The sequence below is a fragment of the Pholis gunnellus genome, assembly GCF_910591455.1.
Source record: "Pholis gunnellus genome assembly, chromosome: 17".
NCBI lineage: Eukaryota > Metazoa > Chordata > Actinopteri > Perciformes > Pholidae > Pholis > Pholis gunnellus.
This window is the reverse complement of record NC_136544.1, coordinates 6,982,094-7,002,258: the sequence shown is the minus strand read 5'-3', so window position 1 is coordinate 7,002,258 and position 20,165 is coordinate 6,982,094. Positions and strand designations below refer to the sequence as shown.

At 43.0% G+C, this 20,165-nt stretch overlaps 1 protein-coding gene across 1 annotated transcript; it reads right to left on the bottom strand.

Annotated features, from left to right (window-relative positions):
* Positions 1-1,611: 1,611 nt before the first annotated feature.
* Positions 1,612-19,729, bottom strand: card11 (caspase recruitment domain family, member 11). Its single transcript, XM_079176958.1, has 25 exons — positions 19,548-19,729; positions 13,501-13,700; positions 13,178-13,315; positions 12,520-12,696; positions 11,372-11,520; positions 11,088-11,267; positions 10,648-10,794; positions 9,806-9,931; positions 9,510-9,704; positions 9,197-9,352; positions 8,749-8,812; positions 8,465-8,646; positions 8,181-8,287; positions 8,000-8,040; positions 7,754-7,877; positions 7,434-7,635; positions 7,005-7,131; positions 6,677-6,920; positions 6,150-6,231; positions 5,778-5,873; positions 5,481-5,598; positions 4,878-5,060; positions 4,180-4,301; positions 3,435-3,550; positions 1,612-2,357 (listed from the first exon to the last, which is right to left on the bottom strand). Exons 2-25 carry the CDS (start codon positions 13,688-13,690, stop codon positions 2,153-2,155), a joined length of 3,471 nt encoding a protein of 1,156 aa, XP_079033084.1. The 5' UTR covers positions 13,691-13,700; positions 19,548-19,729; the 3' UTR covers positions 1,612-2,152.
* Between the last annotated feature and the right edge of the window lie 436 nt (positions 19,730-20,165).

Genomic DNA, 20,165 nt, shown 5'->3' with positions numbered 1-20,165 from the left:
CTCCCACCGGAGCCGCGTGCTGAAAATAACCTGCTGTACCTGCAAAAACAAATGTCAGCGACAGAAAAAAATTCAATCAAAAGACTGATGATAAGGACATGTGGCTGTGGGGGATCTGTGACTATTTCTGTTGCCTCCGGCTGATGCGGTTAAAATCCTGTTATTTGTGAACTCTTTTCATCCTGTGACATCAAACATAGCAAGGAGCCCCCACGGACACACACACACACACGCACACGCACACGCACATCTGCTTTCAATCAGCGTCACACATTTCACCTCCACTCACTCCTGACTTTATTCGCAGCGCTGTGCTCTCTCATGAATCTGTTTTATATAAATGTGTATCCTGGCAGCCATTCTACTTTGAATCCACACACGCGCACACACACGCACGCACGCACACACACACACACACACACGCACACACACACACACACACACTAAAGAACAAAACATTCTCAATAGAAGGAAAAAGTGCGATCAAGAACATCATTTCTAAGCACTGACAGACTTGTTTACTTGTATACAACCGTATTATTTCATCACGTTTATTACTTTTGTATTGTTGATTACTTTTCAATATAATTACATTTTACAATACAAATCGGTGAGTAGCTTACAGTCAAAGTCATATAAATATTAGCCTTGGTATTTCACTACACGGAGCGAAAAATGCAGTATTGACTTAAGGAAGGCTGACATAGTGCGTTTTTGTTTCTTGCACACAGCATGCGTCTGATGTGATCATTTTGGGGAATGCTGCATAGTGCTGGATGCATGTCTCCTCTCAGAAGAGGAGATGATCTAGAACCCTTATGAAACAGGTTACTCTAAATCCCCTCTGGCCTGTCTGTTGTTGTCAAATTGGAACGTCTGGTGGCCTTTCAAAAAAAAAAGATCTCTGTCTGAACACAGACTTATGAGCTGTAGAAATCAACAAACATGCAGGTTTAGTGAGTTATGGATAATATTGCTGAATAAACCCAGAAGTTGTCTTTTTACACGAGTGCCTCAGCAGAGTAAAGCAGCACACTGATTATGGTAGTTTGTTGATGATTAGCCTATTTAAAATGGTATATAATGCATATTTGCATGACATACAGTGTTGGCAATCCACAGCATTGGTGCAAAGAGTAATAAGTAAGACACGGGCTTCAATGCACGATTCATAATGTAATAAAAATAAGAGAGCAGCGCCACCAAACACTCAAATCGCATGATTGGAACCTGCTACCGCTTCCAAAATTGAATACCAGGCCTCTGGAAACACACACTGACGCCAGCCAACAGCTGAAAGCGAAGTTCATCTCAAGTCCACGTAGAAACAACACGGTTTCTAAAACACAGAACTGTTTTTCATCAGTCTATTTTCCAATCCTTCATTGTTTCTTGTGAAATGCTGCACAGTTTTGCCTCTTTAAGGCCTCTGAAAAATACTCACAATGTATTTCACAATGCGATATTGCTTCATAGTAAGAAAGAAAAGGGTGCAGAACAATTGGCCTATGTTCACTTTTATGGGAAAGAAAACACGGATTAGACCTTAGAAACCCTAAAGCTGTCTGTCACTTGTAAGTGTGTTCTCTATAACATTACGCATTCAGATCTATTCTACTTTATTCTATTCAAATAGCAGCGGTTTATCGGTTTATTCCTTTATGTAATATTTCTATTTCTGTAACATTTCTAGAAGAAGCACCGCGTAACAAATTTGCAACAAAAAATGTCCGAAATAAATAAATAAAAGGCTGATGTGATTTAATCCGATTTGACTTGAATGGTTACAGTGCGAGAGCCTGACAGTAGCCACAAGAGGACAGTATAATCAAAGTTAAGTCACATCAGACTGAGATTGAAAGTACTGCTCACAGAAGTGCACTTTGAACACCTTCCCTTTTAAATGCTCAACTGTGAAGTGAAAAAAATGTCCCTTTTTGATGTTTTCCATTCGTTTATTTACCTAAATCATAGTAAACACACTCCTTTACAAAATATATATATAATGCATTTATTTTAAAATCTTTAACAGTGCGAGTGTCCACAAGTGCATTTTTGAGTCTTAGCATAAATATGCACAAGAGCTTGATGTTCAAGAGCGTTTTATGGTGCTCGGCTGCACGTGTCTATTTCCATGTGTGTGTCCGTGCGTCTACAGGAGGTCCTGCTCCACGCAGACCGTCTTCTTCTGCTCCTCCAGGATTCGGTCTTTGACCACCCGGATGAGGTCGTCCGTCCCTGCCCAGGCCTCGGGCTCCACGCTGGCATAGAGGCAGGGGATTCCCTCCAGCTCCTTTAATTTGGCCCGACACAACTTCATGAACTCGTCCTCCGACTCCACGCGCAGAGGCAACTTCCTGTGTGGACAGGAAACAGGAAGGAAGCAGCGCTGCCGTGGTGAGTGTGGTCATGTCTGGGACCCAATATCAGTGATCCTGTAGACACTTTGCAACAGTGGTTACTGTACTTTGTTTTAATTCTCAGACAGGTAGATAATAATGGGTTCACATTTACTCTTTACTATTTTTTGTTGCGGAAATGCCGACACATGCTTTTATCACCAGCCGCGTGGATTATTGCAACTCTCTTTTTATTGGTCTCCCTAAAAAGTCTTTAGGAAAATTACAGTTCATTCAGAACGCTGCAGGATTTTGACCAAATACAAAAAGAGAGATCACATTAGCCCTCCTGCTCACATCACCAAACTGGCTACTTGTATCTTTTAGAATTTATCTTAAAGTTATTTTACTAATCTACAAAACTTTACATAATCTAGCACCTTCATATATCAGCGACTGTTAGCGAGAACGCTCCAATCTTTCACTGCCTTTCTTTTAGAAGTTCCTAAAGTGTCCCACAATAAATCTTTTTTTATTTGGAATTGTATTTTGGTTAACCTAAAGGGTATCGTTGTTGTGTTATTGCAATCAAATTGTTGTGTTTTTGTTTTTTTTAAACACTCTGGGCTTCATCTTAGCATGAAATATGCTGTGCAAAATAATGTATTTTTATTATTTGACTTTTTAAAATCCACCAGAATAAACGTCAAGACGTCAGATTTTGTTGCCGCTGACTCATGTATCTGCACTGACATTATTATCACCGCAGCCGACTGAAGTGACACCGGTCATATGAGGTGTCCAATTCTCACCTTTTGTGGACAGGAAACGGCTCTTGTTCAGCTTTTCCTTTCACTGTTCACAAGTTCACAGCTATTGTCTGCTGGCGGCTGAATGTCATTGTGCAGTAAACCGCTGAGTTTAAGAGAGTCAAAATAGAGACTTTTCCTTTTGACTGGTTCAATCTCACCTCCTGCTTGGAGCCAAAATGTCATGCAAGGACTGACGTATTGGCGTTTGGAAAAAAAGGGGCTGTGGTTTGCAGCTGTGGGTAAATGTGTGAAAGTGAGGAGAGGGCTTTTTTTTCAGGCCTACCGTAGCTTCTTTACATTCTTCTCACAGATCTTGACGTAGATGATGATCGGGTAGATTTCTCGCCGCAGAAGGTCTTTGACGCAGCTCAGCTCGGCCTCGAGCAGGCAGTGTTTGCCCTGGTGACGGGTGGAAAGAATGGGCTTTACAGATAAACGCAGATCTATACTGTGTAACGCGGACACGTGGGTACACGATCGACACCTCTCGTAACACGACGAATAATCTTTTTCAGAAGACATTCTGCCTGATTGATTACTTTTAAAAAGGACAACGTGGTATTGTGCACATCATACAAATTAAAGAAATGAAATCATCTTTTCTCAAAAAAAAAGACAAAAGATAGACAATAATTGAATACATACAACAACAAACTCCAAAAAGTAAGAATGCAACATTTTGGGAAAAACTCTTAGATGCATATGCGTCACAGTGAATATGACGCAAAAGCTAGCAGTCGGTTAGCTTAGCTTAGCACAAGGAAAACAGTATTAAAATCTACCAGCGCCTCTGTAGCGAACTATTAAATTCAAAAAATGTTTGGGACCGAACCAGTCTGTTCGCTAAGCTAACCGGCTGCTGGAGCCATCTACATATTCACCATACAGATTTAAGAGTGGTATTTCAAAATATTCAGTTAAGAATAAACACGTAAGCGGATAAATGCAGGTGCCCCACACACACACACACACACACACACACACACACACACACACACACACACACACACTAGTCAATAATAGCCTACCTTAGAAGCGACAGCCTCTATGTTTTCTCGGGTGATGCATTCAAAAGTGGTGTGTTTCTCTTTGTAGTGAATGAATGGCTCCACGTTCTGTTTCAGATGAAACTCTTCTTTGGACAGCGTGTCTAAACAATGGAACAGAACAGAGTCAAACGCAACCGTGTAGAAAGAAAATGTTCAGAAACTGTTTCGTTTGTTCATGATCATCACAAGAACATTGAATGCCGAAGGAACAGAAACTTTGAGGGTTTTTAATCTCCCTGGGGAGAATCTGCACTTAACCACGACATCACACAGCCTCTCGTCTTGCCAGATGTTCAGCTCTGTGTCCGACCCCACCGTCCTGGGAGCAGTTAGTTTGTCATGAGACTGGAGCGTTAGTTCTCTGTATCACCTAAATGGGGATCTAAACTCCTCTATGTCATCGTCGACATCATCATCCTTATCTATCAACGAGGCCACCTTCCAGCCTCTCTGGTTACACTCCTTAACATTTACACCACAGTGCAAAACAATACCTGACCTGAATCCCAATAAGAGCTTCCTTCTCTCTCCTTCTCCTCTCTTAACTACGTGTTACCCACTACCTCCTCCCTCTTTGATACACATTGAGAATCCGCCAACCAGAAATATTCCACGTGCACACATTAACGTGACGTGTCTTACAATGGGCATTACTTTTTCCCCCATCATGCACTGACCTGGTTTGCAGATATCAAAGTCCATGGCTGCCCCCATGTTGAGTATTTTCTGGATCAGGGTTTTGGCTAGAGCGGTGGGAGTGAACAGGACCGGTCTCCTCCTCTGGGTTCGCTGGAGGGTCACGGTACTGTAGGGAATCAGGCTCAAGCTCCTGCTCAGCTCATTGTCTGGGTCAGCAGCGTCTGTTTACAGCACACACACACACGAGAAGAGTTACACATTGGGATACACACAAGATAGGCTAAAGGTCCACAAGGTGAAGCGCTTCAACACAAATGTACACGTCGACATGCTTATAACTCAACTGACCCTTCACACCCTTTCAGCTGTCAGGTTTTTGAGCAATAAAAACAAGTTTATACAAGACTTTCCCTTCAAGTGACACTTTCTGCTTTACGTATCATCGATCCATTTCAACTCCTTTTTCCGTGTTTGTATTTCGGTTGCCACTTTACAATAAAACGTTTCAGCATTTCACTCTTTCCAATGTTACAAATGTGAGTTTTCAGCATTCCGTTTTTAGAATACGTTGGCCCTTTCCTGAGGTTTCTTCTGGTTGCTCACGGTGGAGTTTTGTTCCTCCCGCATCACTTTGTACTCACCTTCTGGTCTAAGCGCTTCAAACCCTTGTCTGGGTAGCGCCGTGCTGCCTGAATTGATGATCCTAACGCGCTCGTTGCTGTTCATCCGCTTGTACTTGATATCCACCCTGCTGACAAACTACAAATCAAAACGGGCCGTGAAAAAGTATTAATGGAGGCAGTACTGAGCTAATTATTTTGCTGCACATTGTCATTTTTATGAAAAACACATTTGTGAGATTACTTTCATGTTAATGATTCCTGTTGGAGGTGCACCATTGCACTGAGGGGACTAAAGTCTTGTTTCCACTTCATTACCTGTAGTATCTGAGTGAGGAAGATGCTGGCTCTAGACATGCGTGGGACGGCTTTGGGATCAGGAGACAAGCCGGCTTCTTCTGGCTGTAAAGTGTTCTGCACAGGCGCGTACACACGTTTTACAGATCAGAGATTTTGTTTTTCTGAAGCATTGCACAGTCCTGACTTACGTGGTGAGAGAACACACTGTAAGTAAGTTATGTATAAGTAGGCTAAGAGTGACAAGCGACCGTGAACAACGCGCCTCCAGATGTCGCAGAGGAGTTGCTCAAGCAGCTTTGCTTTAGTCAAATGTGAATGTATTAACGCCACATTTTCAAATATACGTGTGTGATTTTTTGTTTTTCAAATTTAGTCCAGGAAGTTTCTTACCCTGTTGCGGTTGATCTCATTCTCTTCTTTCCCCCCTCGAGTTACTAACTTCTGAATCTTTACCAGGAGCAGCTGCTGGGCCCTAAATTCACACACATTCACACACACATCAACACAAGATTGTCAAACTCACATTTCTGACACAATTGGAAAAAGTTAAAACGACATGTATTATCATTTAAGAGGCTGTCCTCCTACAAGCTGCTTCCGTTGCTTCTTGGTGACAACAGGTTGTGGGACTCAAGTGTGAAAATGAAATGTGTGTGTGTGTCTGGGTATTGCTGCTGCGTTGGGGAGATCAGTGAAACTTTACATTGTGAAAGCAGATGTACACACCTAAAGACCCCCCTGCTCAACTTTGCATGGTTGCTCAACTGTTACTGCACGTTTCCATCACGCTCATGAGCAGATGCCGTGATACTCAATTGTCCTTTTACACCGCGCTGGTTTGCGACATGTCCTTTTTGAATGTACAGGCGTCATATACGAGAAAAAAAAAGGTTTCAGTTTCAACAACTTCTTTGTACCGTGAGTTGCTGGGTATGGTGCCACGGTCGGCCAGGTCGGAGCCGGTGTAGGAGTCGACGCGTGCGCACAGCCACTCGCTGCGGCCCTGGTGCCTGGTGTCCAGCACGTGCACCACCTCATCACAGTGCACGCTCAGAGAGCAGTAGTCGGATTGGCCGGAGATGTTGAGGTTGACCCGTATGTAGAAGGAGTCGCCAGAAACCAGCGGGCCTTCCGCCAGGTCCCTCTGAAGGCGGCGGTAAGCTAGAGACGCACACATTTGTGTTTACATACGTAGTATATGTGTCCTACACAAACCCATTCAAGCCCGACACAAACGACACTTACAGTCAAAGTTGGCTCGATAGTGCAGCTTGACTGGTCCAGAGCAGTGCTGCAGCGTCCAATAGGCTTCTTCCTGAGTGCTGGTATCCAATGAAATGCTTTGGTTCTCCTCACGTACGCATCCCTCAAGCTGCTCAGCAAATCACAACAGAAGACAAATTAAAGCGTTCATATTTTTGGTGTTTTATACCTAATTTATGGCACTTTAGCAAATTAGGGAACTCAAAAAAACAGCAGGCATATGAAAATATATTTATTTCTCAGAATTGTAATCTTGTTACACTTTCTTCTGCTCGTGTACGTCTGTCAGATGTCTAGGTTCTTGCTTGTTCTTTTCCATTTCTGCAGCCAGTGGATGTAATTCGACATGAATTGAGCTTTTCCTCATCGTACAGCCCCGTGCGAACCTGGACCAGCGAGTAGACTACGTACCAATAGGAGGTGGTGGCCCTCTCGAAGCCCCACCTTCTCAGCGATGGAGCCCGACTGGACCGCTGAGATGAAAATCCCGCTGTGGTTGCCGCCAACCAGAGTGATGTCCCTCAGCAGGTTGTCGCCGAGCAACGACAGCTCCTGCACCGGCTTCAGGGAAGCGCTGATCCTGGAGAAGGAGGACAGAGACGGGCGGAACGGCCTGCACACAGAAGAAGAAGAAGAAGAAGAAGAAGAAGAAGAAGAAGAGGGTGTGTATAAGTGAGCTTGACTTGCAATGATTCTTGTGCATGCGAGTGCAGTGGTTATCTGTACTGTACCGCTCCATAGAGAGTTTCCTTAAGATGTTGTTGACCTGCTCCAGGTCGTACGTGTCCATCCCTTCTGACTGATGGGACGAGGAAGACGAGTGGACAGAAGGTGGACCACGCCGTACTTCGTCCTCTAAAGGATGGGACGGGCAGAGAGAAGAGAGATAACATTGTTTTTTAAACGGTAGACAGAAGATGAACACGCTCAGTCAGGGCAGAAACTTGTGATGTGCAAAGTGTAAAAGTACACTTTACCAAACTCCATTTCCATGTTGTCACTATCGAAGTCCGAGAGGCTGGAAGAGAACATTCACACCAGGAAATTAAGCACAGACCAGCCCGGGATTACCGAGTGTTGCTCATAACGATCTACAACTATTCTGTAGGCTGGATTGACTGACACGTATAGTCTGGTGTGGGGGGGGGCTGTGACTACCTGCGGGGGTGGAAGTCGTGTTCCTTCTCCCTCTCTCTGCGGTAAAGCGACGCTTGCTCTGGTGGCTCCGGCAGCGTGGACAGGATGCTGTCGTTACGGTAACGCAGCTGGAGAAACAAAGCAGAAGCTCCAAATACAGACTTCTAAACTCAACTCAAGTTAACGATGTATTAGGACCTGAGAAAGTTCTGTTGAATCTATTAGATATTCATTTCTTACCAAACACGATACTGCATCATTTCTTTGAACTATGTATAACTAAAGCAATGGTTTAGAAACCTCACCATATTAGGCCTGTTGGACTGGTCCGCCATGTTTAAGGGGAGCTGGGAGGGAGATGGCGAGAGGGGGGGAGCTGAGAAGGGGGAATACGTGGGGGACGTCACGATGCTGGGGGAGGGAGGGAGGGAGATGCTGTTGATGTGCGAGTTTCGCATCTGGATTTCCAGCAAATCTCCGCCGTTGACTGACAAAGAGTTGGAGACAAATGTGGATGAGCTTGCGCAAAAGAAATGTCACCGTCATGGTGGAATGTAACGTGTGAATGAACTACATGATGGTGCGTTACCAGCAGATTGAGCCGACTCGAAGTTGGCTTCTTTGGGGAAACAGACCGGAGACTTAACTCTGATCTAAAATACAAAACATTAAAGTTACTCTTACAAACGTCTCACTTAAAGCTTTCTAGTATATGTTATCTGTATACCAGCAGCAGAAGGTCTTTCCTGCTGCAGAAGTTTTCTTTTTAATTCCATTTAATTTGTATTTCAGCTCCATGTATATACAATAAAATATGGGAGATTTAGGGTAAATCTATGATTAATTGGCTGTTCCTGCTCATACATGTGATCAATCATATGATCTCTTAAACGTTGTAAGAGAGAGTAAGTGGCTTAATGTGTGGTATGGTGGTAAGTAAGATCTTTTTTACTCCTAAGTTGGTTCTTAAGTATAATTCCTTTGCCATAATGTCTAATAAGTAAGTAAGTAGATGTGAGTATGGGACAGTAGCTGACCACTGCTTTGAGGTTGGGTCTGCGTTTGAGACGTGGCTCCTCAGATATGAACTTCTCCCCTGGCGACTCATCGCTGGACCATTCTGATTGGTCCTGGACGGGTTTATAGTCCCCCGCTTGAGAGATGATGGTCAGAGGCAGGTCCCTCGGCAGACTCTGCAAAAAACAAGAGAGAAAACTATTTGGAAAATGCGATTTATTTGTTGGCAAATTTTCGAATTATTGGAAATACTCTTAAGTTCCAATGATGCAATGAGAGCATTTATCATGATTGTTAACCATGTAAACTAATTTCTCTACTAAGTCTACTAACCTGGTCCAAAACAATGTCCTTGGACAGCCGTCGTAGTCGACACTCCAAGGTGACCAGCTTGGCTTCTTTGCGCACCATCTCGATATGGAGTTCATCGCTCTTCTCCTCCAGCTCTCTGATCTGCTTGCGATATTTGTCTTTGTCAATGAGACTCTGGGAGAACTGGTGCTGGGCCTCGTCTCTGGAACGAAAAGCCTGCGGCAGTGGGGGAGTGGAAGTAAGCAACACGACAACGACAACAACAACAACAACAACAACTAAACAATCGTGCTCAATCTGTGTCTGTGTGTTTTCACCTGGTCCCTCTCCTTCTCCACCTCCTCTAGCTGGACTGTGATGGTGTCCATGCGGTTGCGATACATCTCACAGTCCTTTTGCAGCGTGGAGGACTTCAGCTCCAGATCCTCCTTCTCCTCTAGGTACTACACACACACACACACACACACACACACACACCACAAGCAAGGTTATTATAGTTTATTAGACAAAGGCAAGTACAGGAAGAGAAACACAGAGGGAGAAAGAAGAAAGACCAGATTACGTAAAGAAAGAGGCCTGAGATGGGGGTTTTGCACAGGGTGTGTTTCACAGGCGGCCTCATGGGCATTAGGCTCTCTGGTCATGTGTTGGTGTTTCTAGGGTGCGTTTCTTGCGAACCGTTGCTTGTTCCCAGCTCCCAACTCTGCCTCACACATTTACACATTCTGAAACCAAGATCACTTCCACGGTAAGCAAGTAAAAAAAGCACTTGTTCTGCGTTTATTTTAAATTTTTTGGACTCTCTCATGTTTCATTTTGTTTTGAAATGTTGAATAGCTGCTGTTATTTAAAGAAAGAGGAAAAAAAGAGATTTAGAGGGGAAGTCGGTCTTTCGTGGGAACTGCTAACAGACATCTGTGACAACGGGCTTGTCAAAGTGGTTGGACAGACTTCATATCGACGCAATGTATTTATAGAGTTTATCATTATGTTTTCTTCTGCTAAATCCTAATCTGAAAAGCAACTATAATGTACAATAAGTCTGTCTAAAATGTGTTAAAGTAGGAGTTTAAAGGTGCACAAAATGGAAATACTCAAAGTAAAGTACAAGTTTGTACTCGTTTTGGGTAAATGTACTGTTTGCTTGTCTGTTTGTTACCTTATCTCGTAGCTCCTCTGCCTGTCGGACTTCTTCGTGGAGGTTGTAGAGGCGGTTCACCAAATCCTGTCTGTCGTCTAGTGCTTCCTGCCGGTCGTGTTCCAAAATGTCAAGGATGGCCTTGTCTGACGCAGGTAGTGGACCCGGCTGTGTATTTAGAAACACACACACACATTGTTGGGTATGAAATGAACACAGTGGAGTATTTAGCAGCTAAAGGGACAGATATATTTATGGGATGGTAGAGAAGGAGAGTTAATCCTTTGCTAACAAAACACACGTCTCCAAATGAATGCTAATATTGCTCAATTTAAAATAATTGGCGATTGTCTGAAACTGAGAAGTGCCCGCCCTGTAGTGTCCATGCACCTTTTCTGTCGGGTGGCTTGTTACTTGCCCACTGGACGACTTCTTCTGTTGCTCATCAATATCGTGCATACCTGTATGATGGACTGTAGGTCCTGTAGTTTGATCTTAAGCATCTCATTCTCTCTTTCCAGCTCAAAGATCTGCTCTCTCCTCGGCCGGTTCTCGATGTCGTTCTTCAGCTTTAGACTCTGCCTCCTCTCCATCTTGCACTCTTCCTCCAACTTGTTCAGCCTGTGCTTGTGCTGATCAACCTACACCGGAACATGCAGTGAATGCATTAATTATTATTTCTGACACGTTTGCGAAGGCACAATGTATTGACAATGTTTTCATGCGTTCGGGTGTCCATCAGTACCTCTAGCTGCAGGTCTCGGCTCCTCATCACGGCCATGTTCTTCTCCTCACTCAGCGTGGCGTACCTCATGGCCAGTTTGTAGTTTTCATCCTTCACTCGCAGCAGCTCGTCACTGTAGGTGTTCCTCTCTTCCTTCAACTTGTTGTACCCTGGAGAACCGAGCGCGGTCATTTACACAATACATGAGTGTGTGGTGCCGGACTATTGGGTGGTAACAATGCTGTCGTGTTTCAGCAATCATTGCAAAATGTATAAAAACTATACGCTGAGGTGAATGTAGATCTCTCAAAAAGAGTCCAATTTAAATAAAATGAAATAAATAATCGTATGATTAAGCAAGCTTAACAACTGCTACTGAATTTAGCCAGCTAGCTTCTGTTAGCTAGAGCAACAATGTCAAAGTTATTCTGCACAAACTAAATGAACACATACACAGTAACCTAACCTTCTGTAGCTTTAAAGCCTTCGCTGAACAAGGCTCCTCATTCTACCTCGCTAACCTTGCTAAGCACTGTTAGCAGGGTTAGCTAGCTCCTGCTGACTTGAGCTAACACAGAAAAAATACACTTTCTGCCTTTTGTATCTTTATTTAAAGCCTTCAGTAAGTTAATAAACGGCTGCAGCTATTTCTAATGATTTTTTTTTTGCTGATATACAGAACAAAATTCATCATGAATTGTTGAATTAGACAAATACAGACATTTAGAAAAAGAACGGCGATAGCATCAAATTCCAAGTTTCAGGAGGGATGGGTGTGTTTTTTGTTATTATTGGATACGATTTTGCCAGGAAATTTGCGATATAGATGCCTGTTAAAAAGGCTGTTAGAAACACATGCTGACCTGGCCTGAGTTATTTTTGGCATTTGTGAAACATGTTTGTTGTTCCAGCTGCAGGGTTCAACTAAACAGGACGTAACACATGCAACAGTGTCCTAGTTTCATGAATAGACTTTGGTAGACAATGTGATTGGCAACTTAGCCTGAATAAAACCCAACTGTGGTGCAAGCAGGGTCAACCAATCATGTGTGGTGGCGTAGGAGTTTCAGTATAAATGGTGGTAGGTTTTTGGTTTGGATTTAATGCTCACCATTTAAGACATAAAGACCTGACTGGAACATATCTAAAATAATATTGTGTGTTTTTACTCTGTTGGAAGGCCTGAAGCTCCTGATTGGCCAGCCGTAGCTTCTTCTGCTCGTCCTCCAGGGTGCAGTTCTTCCTGCTCAGCTCAGCCGTCTGCAGGGTCTTGACTTTGGACTGCTGCTGCAGCTTCATCACTTCGTTCATCAGGAACTGGGTCACCCCCTCGTGACCCTCTTCCACTGCAATGAGGAAATAGACGGCAGGTAGAAGGCAGAAGGAAAAATACAGATGATTGGGTATAATATATCTTATAGATAAAACATCATCTACTCGACATACAAATGTAACAGGACTGCACAATAAACTGATTTGGATAAATGTCAAACAAGCTCTATGTCTCATTGATACGTCTGTTTCTGCCTGAACATAGCTACAAAACCAGCTCTGCATCTGGCAGTTGAGTGTGTTTCTTTTCTCATGGCTATTCCATTTCATTTAAAAAAAAAAAAAGAAAAAAGGTTCCCGATAATAATCAGATCTTTTTTTCACTTTTTGGCACTTAGTTTGAGACAAACAGCTTTACAGCGCACTGGTTGCTTCAGTTCAGAAGTACATTGTCAATTATAGCCCATGCCAATCAAACTGTAATGAGGTGTGTGTGCAGTCTGCAAAAGCTGTGTGTCCACGTGGGTGTGTCTGCACCCCAAAGGTGCGTCTCACCTACGATGGTGGAGAAGCGTCGCGTGGGATCCTTCCCTGTGACCAGCTTGTACAGCTCAGGGTAGTAAAACTCCAGACTTTCCAAAAATGCCACATACCCCCGCTCTCCTTTAGTGTGGAGGATGTCAAGTAGACGGCCTGAGGGATCGATGGACATACTTTTAAGTTCAACACGCAGAAACACAAAAGTACCTACTTTCATTACGCACAGGTTCAGAGGATGAGAAAACAACACGACTAATACATAAGAAAAAGATACAATACAATCATAGAAATGCTACGATGAAGACCAAAGCACACAAACATGCACCCCCTCTACCTACTTGTACGGTTTGCTTTGGAGACCAGCAGCATGGAGTTGAGGATCTCATCCTCATCCTGCTCATCCAGGACTTTGCACTGGCGGAGGTAGGGGGTCAGCTTTGACGGAGAGATGGTGCGACACAGTTCGTAACGTTTGCACTCCACCCTCTCCCACAGCGCCTCCACGTCATCACATGTCCCGTTTTCCATCCCTTACACCCTGAAAAGTGGTAAAACTTTCTTTTGTCATTGTATTCAGATGTATTTGTATTAATAAGTGTTGATGGAAACGGAAGAAACACACTATATGTAAAACTGAAATGGGAAGTAGAACTGAACGTTGAACTGTCTTAGAGTGATTGGCATTCCATGTGTAGAACGCAACAAACTCCCACTAGCTCTAGAAGATGGAGGGAATTCGGTTGGAAGAACTTAATCCGCTTTTTTATTACACCCTACATAAAACATAAACAACTGGGTAAAGAGCAGCCATGCTGGAGACAGTGTGGGCAGATGAATGCTAAACACTCACACATTTTCTGGACATGTATAAAAATACATTCTGGGAGAGAGTTATTCAGACTCTGGAGGAGATCCTATGCTACAAGATTCCCATCAGGGACCCCCGGATTGTGTACCTGGGATTGATACCTGGCGACATAATTCAAAAGAAGGACATCTACCTCTTTAAAATCCTGATACTAAGTAAAAAGGCCATCACAAGGAGCTGGATGAAATGTGAGCCTCCAAGCCCAGGACAGTGGCTGGACATTGTAGAGGAAATATATTTCTAAGGATCAAAGCAGGGATCCATGATCAATGCTGGAGAAAATGGACTGTGTACAAGAGAAAAGATGAGTCGTGTTCTCAGCTGGCCTGAAAAAAAATAGAGTTTGTAAAGAGTGAGGGGTGACCCCCCCCCCCCCCCCCTTTATTTTAATTAATTTTTATTTTATTTTCACTTTCATGTCTATTTGTATTTTTGTCATTGTCGCGGTTTTTGTTCAGTGAAACAGCAACGGAAAAAAATAAATAAAAAAAGAGTAATAAAAAGAAAATAAGTGTTGATGGAGAAATTGCCACCTGTGGTTGTTGTCTGACTAATTTCTCCTGTATCATATTCAAACGTTGGCACAAAGTGGTGAATGAAAAGAAAGCGGGAACAAAGACGTGACGTCTTTTGAGTTTTGAGGCACAACAAGCTTTAAGACACAAGTCTTAGTTTACCTGGTTAGTTGTCCGAAAGACTTGGGGGAGATAAACCGAATCAGAAAAATGGGCCCTGATACACAATCTGCAACGGGCTAACATCGACTAGCATTAGCATTACCTATAACTGACCTCTTGTAATACGATCACCGATGATTATCTGCAGAAGCACGTGACTCTTCATGAGGTATAACGGCACCAAAGTGAGGCTTTGCTCAGTTGGGCCCACACATTCTGCACTTCATCCGTTTCCCTTATAAACAACATCAACTTTAATCCACTGACGTCTTTCCATTTACCTCCCCTCTCTTCTTTTTTTTTTTTTTTTACTTTTCCAGAGACACATTTCGACTCTCTTTACCTTCCTCTCACTCCCACTTGATTTCCTCTCTCTTATCATTTCACACGCAAAACACACAAACGCTGTCCATGCATCTCAGGGATTTGCATGCCGTCTGACCCGGTGGGTGTTATCCAACAATCCTGCTTTGTGACTTGCAGCATACAGTTAGGCAAATCTCTGCTGCTATCCGATGCCGCAAACTCCTGTAAACACACACAATCACACAAACACCTTTGCATACAGCTGTCATCTGAACCCTGCATGGGAAACGTGTGCTTGTGCCTTCATGCCCTCTGCAGACCCCATACACTTGCAAGACGCACGCTGGTTGCGCCGCATGGAACGGATGAATCAGCACCGTCGGCTTCACAAGTTTCAACGTAACTGCATTTAACTGCAAGTTCAGCTCATTTCAGTGACTTTCTCTATATTATTTCTTCTACATTTTCAAATATTTAGACCCTCAGATGGTCAGTGAACAACGTTAACGATAAGCTGCTTTTTCAAATGCAGTCTGAGGCAGACAGAAATATCACACCCACACTTGAAGCTATTATTTCTCTCTACAGTGTGTGTGTGTGTATATATACTGCCACAGTCACTGCAGATGATGAAACCACAAGCGCTCACACCAACACACACCCATGCACTCATGCAGAGGTACACTGCAGACACACGTTGAACACACACACACACACACACACACATACTGAATCCTTCAGTAACCACATACATGTTTCCTCTTCTCTCTTCTCTTATTTTGTAGATCATTACCGAGAAAGCTAATCCTTGCTTCCTCCTTTTCAGACCAGATGTAGCTCTCTTCCTCTCTGCTTCAGTCCTCTCAGTCCGCCACCTTTCTTTATAGTATTGTGGTCAGGGGACTTGAATGGCTTTTTAGAGCAGTGTACGTGCACTGTGTGTGTGTGTGTGTCCTCGCACTAAACCTTGCATTTTCCCCTTTTTTTTCGTTTTTTTTTCAGCAACTGCAGACTTAAAAGAGGCAGACACACAAACACAAGGACGCACTGTGGTGCATCAGAGAGCAGCGTGGTTATTTCCATCGTTTTCTAACACTCAGTATTTGAAGTGTTTACCACCTCGCGCTGCTCTGCCTTTATGTCTCTTATACATCACACAACAACCAACTGCTGACATTAGCACTCTGAATATCAGTTAGCCTGCAATGCAAGTGGAAAATAATCCTCAATGTGAAACACTCTGTGTTGTAGACCACCGCTTTGTCAATAAAGGACGTACGGTAGCCGACCAACATTATTCAAACAAACTATACTTTCATTTCATGTATCATGAGAGCACATAATGTACAGTATGATGTCATTTACGTTAGACTGATCCCGTGTTTGAAAATGCGTCATTATTGCTAAGATCCAACTGAGACCGACGTATCATTTGCAATGTACTCTGAAGCATAGCTGTGCCATGTAAACTGAAACTGAAGGTGAAATATGTGTGCCTACATCATACAGTATGCAGATATACAAGAAGCAGGACATTTAATGTGCTGTAATGATTAACATCGACTAAAAGTCATATCTTGACTTTTGCATCCACAACGTCTGAAGGTTTATAATTACAGTCAATCGAATGTGCTTTCATGTGATCAGTCACTAAACTCGCTATAAAAGGATTATAAAATCTGCGCTGGGAAGCAGTGAAGTGAGCTGAAAGTAGAGACTGTAAAACAACTGTAAAGAACTACCAGGGGGCCGACACACTCACCACATTTAAGAGTTAGGCTTAAGACTTTCCTTTTTGATAACGCTGATAGCCGGCGCTGGCTCAGACTTGCCTTGGTCCAGCGCCTAGATATGCTGTTATGATAACCTGAGCTCCTCTTCTCTGCTCTTAGTCACATTACTATTACTATTACCGATACCATTACTGCTTTTATTATCATTACTATTCTACTGTATCCACTGCTGCTGTTATTAGTAGTAGTTGTAATTTGTTCCATCAATATTCTGCTCACTAATCTCATTATATGAATAATTTAAGTCCTATGCATTGACTGCGTTGTAACTCTGTCATGTTGTTCATTCTGTACACATGACATCTATCACATCTCTGTCCGTCCCGTAGAGGGATCCCTCGTCTGTTGCTCTCCCAAAGGTTTCTTCCTTTTCTTTCCCCCCGTTAAAAAGGTCCCAGGACAGAGGATGACGTATGTGTACACATTGTAAAGCCCTCTGAGGCTAATTTGTAATTTGTGATTTTGGGCAATACAAAAGGAATTTAATTGAATTCAAACAACTCGCAGCAAACAGTTTTGAGAGTATAATGAAACGCATAGAAGTGCTCATTTTAGTGCATATCAGTTTGTTGGGACCACACTCTGGATTTACAAAAATCCAAAATAAATCTGTGCATTTGAACATTTAATGAATGAGACTCAATGGCTGCTGAGGTTAACCCAGTGAAAGATGAAGCCAAAAAGAAAAAAACAAGCCACAAACAAGCCAAAGATAGTGCCACTGTTAGCTTTTTTTGAGAGCTCTAGAGAGTACCACGTGTCTGTATGCAGGTCCTGGCATAACTGTATTAAAAGTGTTTATTCTACAGAGCAAGTACAAATAACTTGTCATTTTTTTATGTTTGTAGTTTTTATATCTTTCCTAATGTTTCCACGAAGTAGTAGCATAACTTATTTACGTTAATATCTACATTTCTTTCTAAAAAGACATCTTGCAGGTTTCTTGCATCCTTTCTGCATCCAATAACTGAGATTAAAGTGTTCATGTAATCAATTCTCTTCTGCAACGTATCGTTCTCATGCACCACAGTCCCTGCATGTTATTACTTATATTCATATTCACTTATTTATTTGCTTTTAATTTCCCATTGTATATTTTGATTGTCTTTCATGCTTTTGCTGCCACAATAACTTAGCAGCCTTAAAACAAGTCAATACCTTTGCATCGTTGGTTCGGTGTTTTTAGAAGAGGCGTTAAAGTAGATTTAATGGTTTGATGATGAATGAGCAGCCATTTTGTTAATGGTTTTGCATTTCCACTGACTTTCCGCTATGCTGATACAATTTTCTTTAGATAATCTAAATGTCATATTTCACCTTTAGACACATTTTCTTATGACGACTCAAATAATATGACGATGTCACTTTAAGTAGAAGCTCAAATGATCCGCGTGAGGAGTCACTACGGCACATGTATCAGTAATACACTTTGTGTTCCTCAAACTGCCAAACCTGCATGAACTTGTTTGAGAAAGTGGGCATCATTGCCGCACAGATTGATTAAACCACAGGTATGTATTGGCACACGCAGACACAAACTGCAGGAAGCAAATGTCCCACCGACCGACTGGTAAGTGAGTTATGAAGAATGTTTTTCTTTCCACTGCTGATGATGTTGTAAACGTCTGCAGCACATACATGATCAGGTTGATCGGGGCTGGTGAAACATGGCTCAATGCTCCAAAAGAATGTCACTGTTACTGCACGAGACTTGGGATCGGCTGGCCAGCTGGCTGATAGGCAGATGCGATTGGTTCAGGTGTACACACCATCATAAAGGCTCCATTGTCCGGCTAAGCTGGCGCTTATAAGAATTTGATATGCGGGTTCTGTCCGCGCAGAGAGGCGGAAGAGAGCCGGAGATCCAGTCAGCTAACTTTAGAATAGGTATTAATATAGGTATGTGTGATGTGTTCATGTTCCAGGTAGGTCATTGTTTAGACGTTGCATTGATGCATCCAAGAGTAAATAAATGATATCTTCCTGTGAAGCGCTTTCTGCTCAATGATGTGACGTTTGAAAGGTTAATACACGTTGGTCACAAGGTGGAAATAAATGTGTTTTTCCTGTGCACAATTCTAAAAGGGAGGAGATCTTTCTAAAGCATATCTCTAACTATTCATAATGACACATATTTCAGCAAAACGGAGACATTTAAGAAGTTTTAGATCAGTGCAGTCCCACCAGTGTGGATGCACTGCACATAACCTGTGTGTCCCTCTGCATCTCCCTCACTGGATCCCATTGTCTTCTGCATCTGCTATTGGAATCCCAAATATTTTGATGATGGCAGAACTTCAGCTATTGTGTTACAGAACTAATAAACGCATTCATTTAGGAGCCAAGAACATGTCAGTGAATGCTTCGATTAGCTGCGAATAAACAACATCCAGACAAACAGAGGTGCAAAAGTCCTCATTCATAGTTTGCATCAATAAGTTATCTGGGCATCTGTTCAGGGACAAACTTAAAGAGTTATTAAAAGTTCTCCTGAAAGTCAAAGTGAGTTGATGTGGATGACACACACACACTGTGACAAGCTGTCACCGCTGCGGTGACACGGGATGTAGCGCGTATCACTTCTCAGCTTCTCGGGTTTTCCGTTCAAACCTGCGCACGTTTACGAGCCTGTTCGGCCACTTTTCTAATTTATTTCCGTATTTGTGAAGTGATCAACACGCGACTTACATGAATACAAATAAGAGAGTTACATTATATGTTACTAGAGGTGGTTTGCCTACCTGAGATGCGGCGGGGAGTTGTCCAAAGAGTTGAAGGGAAGTCAGAGTTGTGGTAGCCTGTTTTGTTTTTGTTGTTTTAAAACGGTTGCTTAACCATGAATCCCAGAGGCTCAGGTTGTCTCCATTTATTCAAAAGAGAGGGGACGTTTAGAGTAAATCAGGAGGAGCGCATGCGAACAGTGGCACCGACCCACTGTGTGGCAGAAAGATACAGAGAGAATAAGAGAGAATATGAGAGAGAGAGAGAGAGAGAGAGAGAGAGAGAGAGAGAGAGAGAGAGAGAGAGAGAGAGAGAGAGAGAGAGAGAGTAGAGAGAGAGAGAGAGAGAGAGAGCGGAGGTGGGCGGTGTGAGCTCGGATGGAAATAACAAGTTTAGTGCAGAGAGGTGAGGAAGAGCGCACCCTCAGTGTCTGTAACCTGTCTCACTTCTGTGCTCCGCGTCTGTCATCAGGTACGGTGGCCGTATGGACGTATATTCCTTTCAGTCGCACAGGGGCTGCTTGTAAGTTCATATTTGGTCAGTAGGCTGCATCATATTGTGGGTCTCTTGTTCTGAAGGTTTCCATCTAACCTCATTGTTTACTCCTTCAGATGCGTGATATCAGCGGCAGCTTCTTG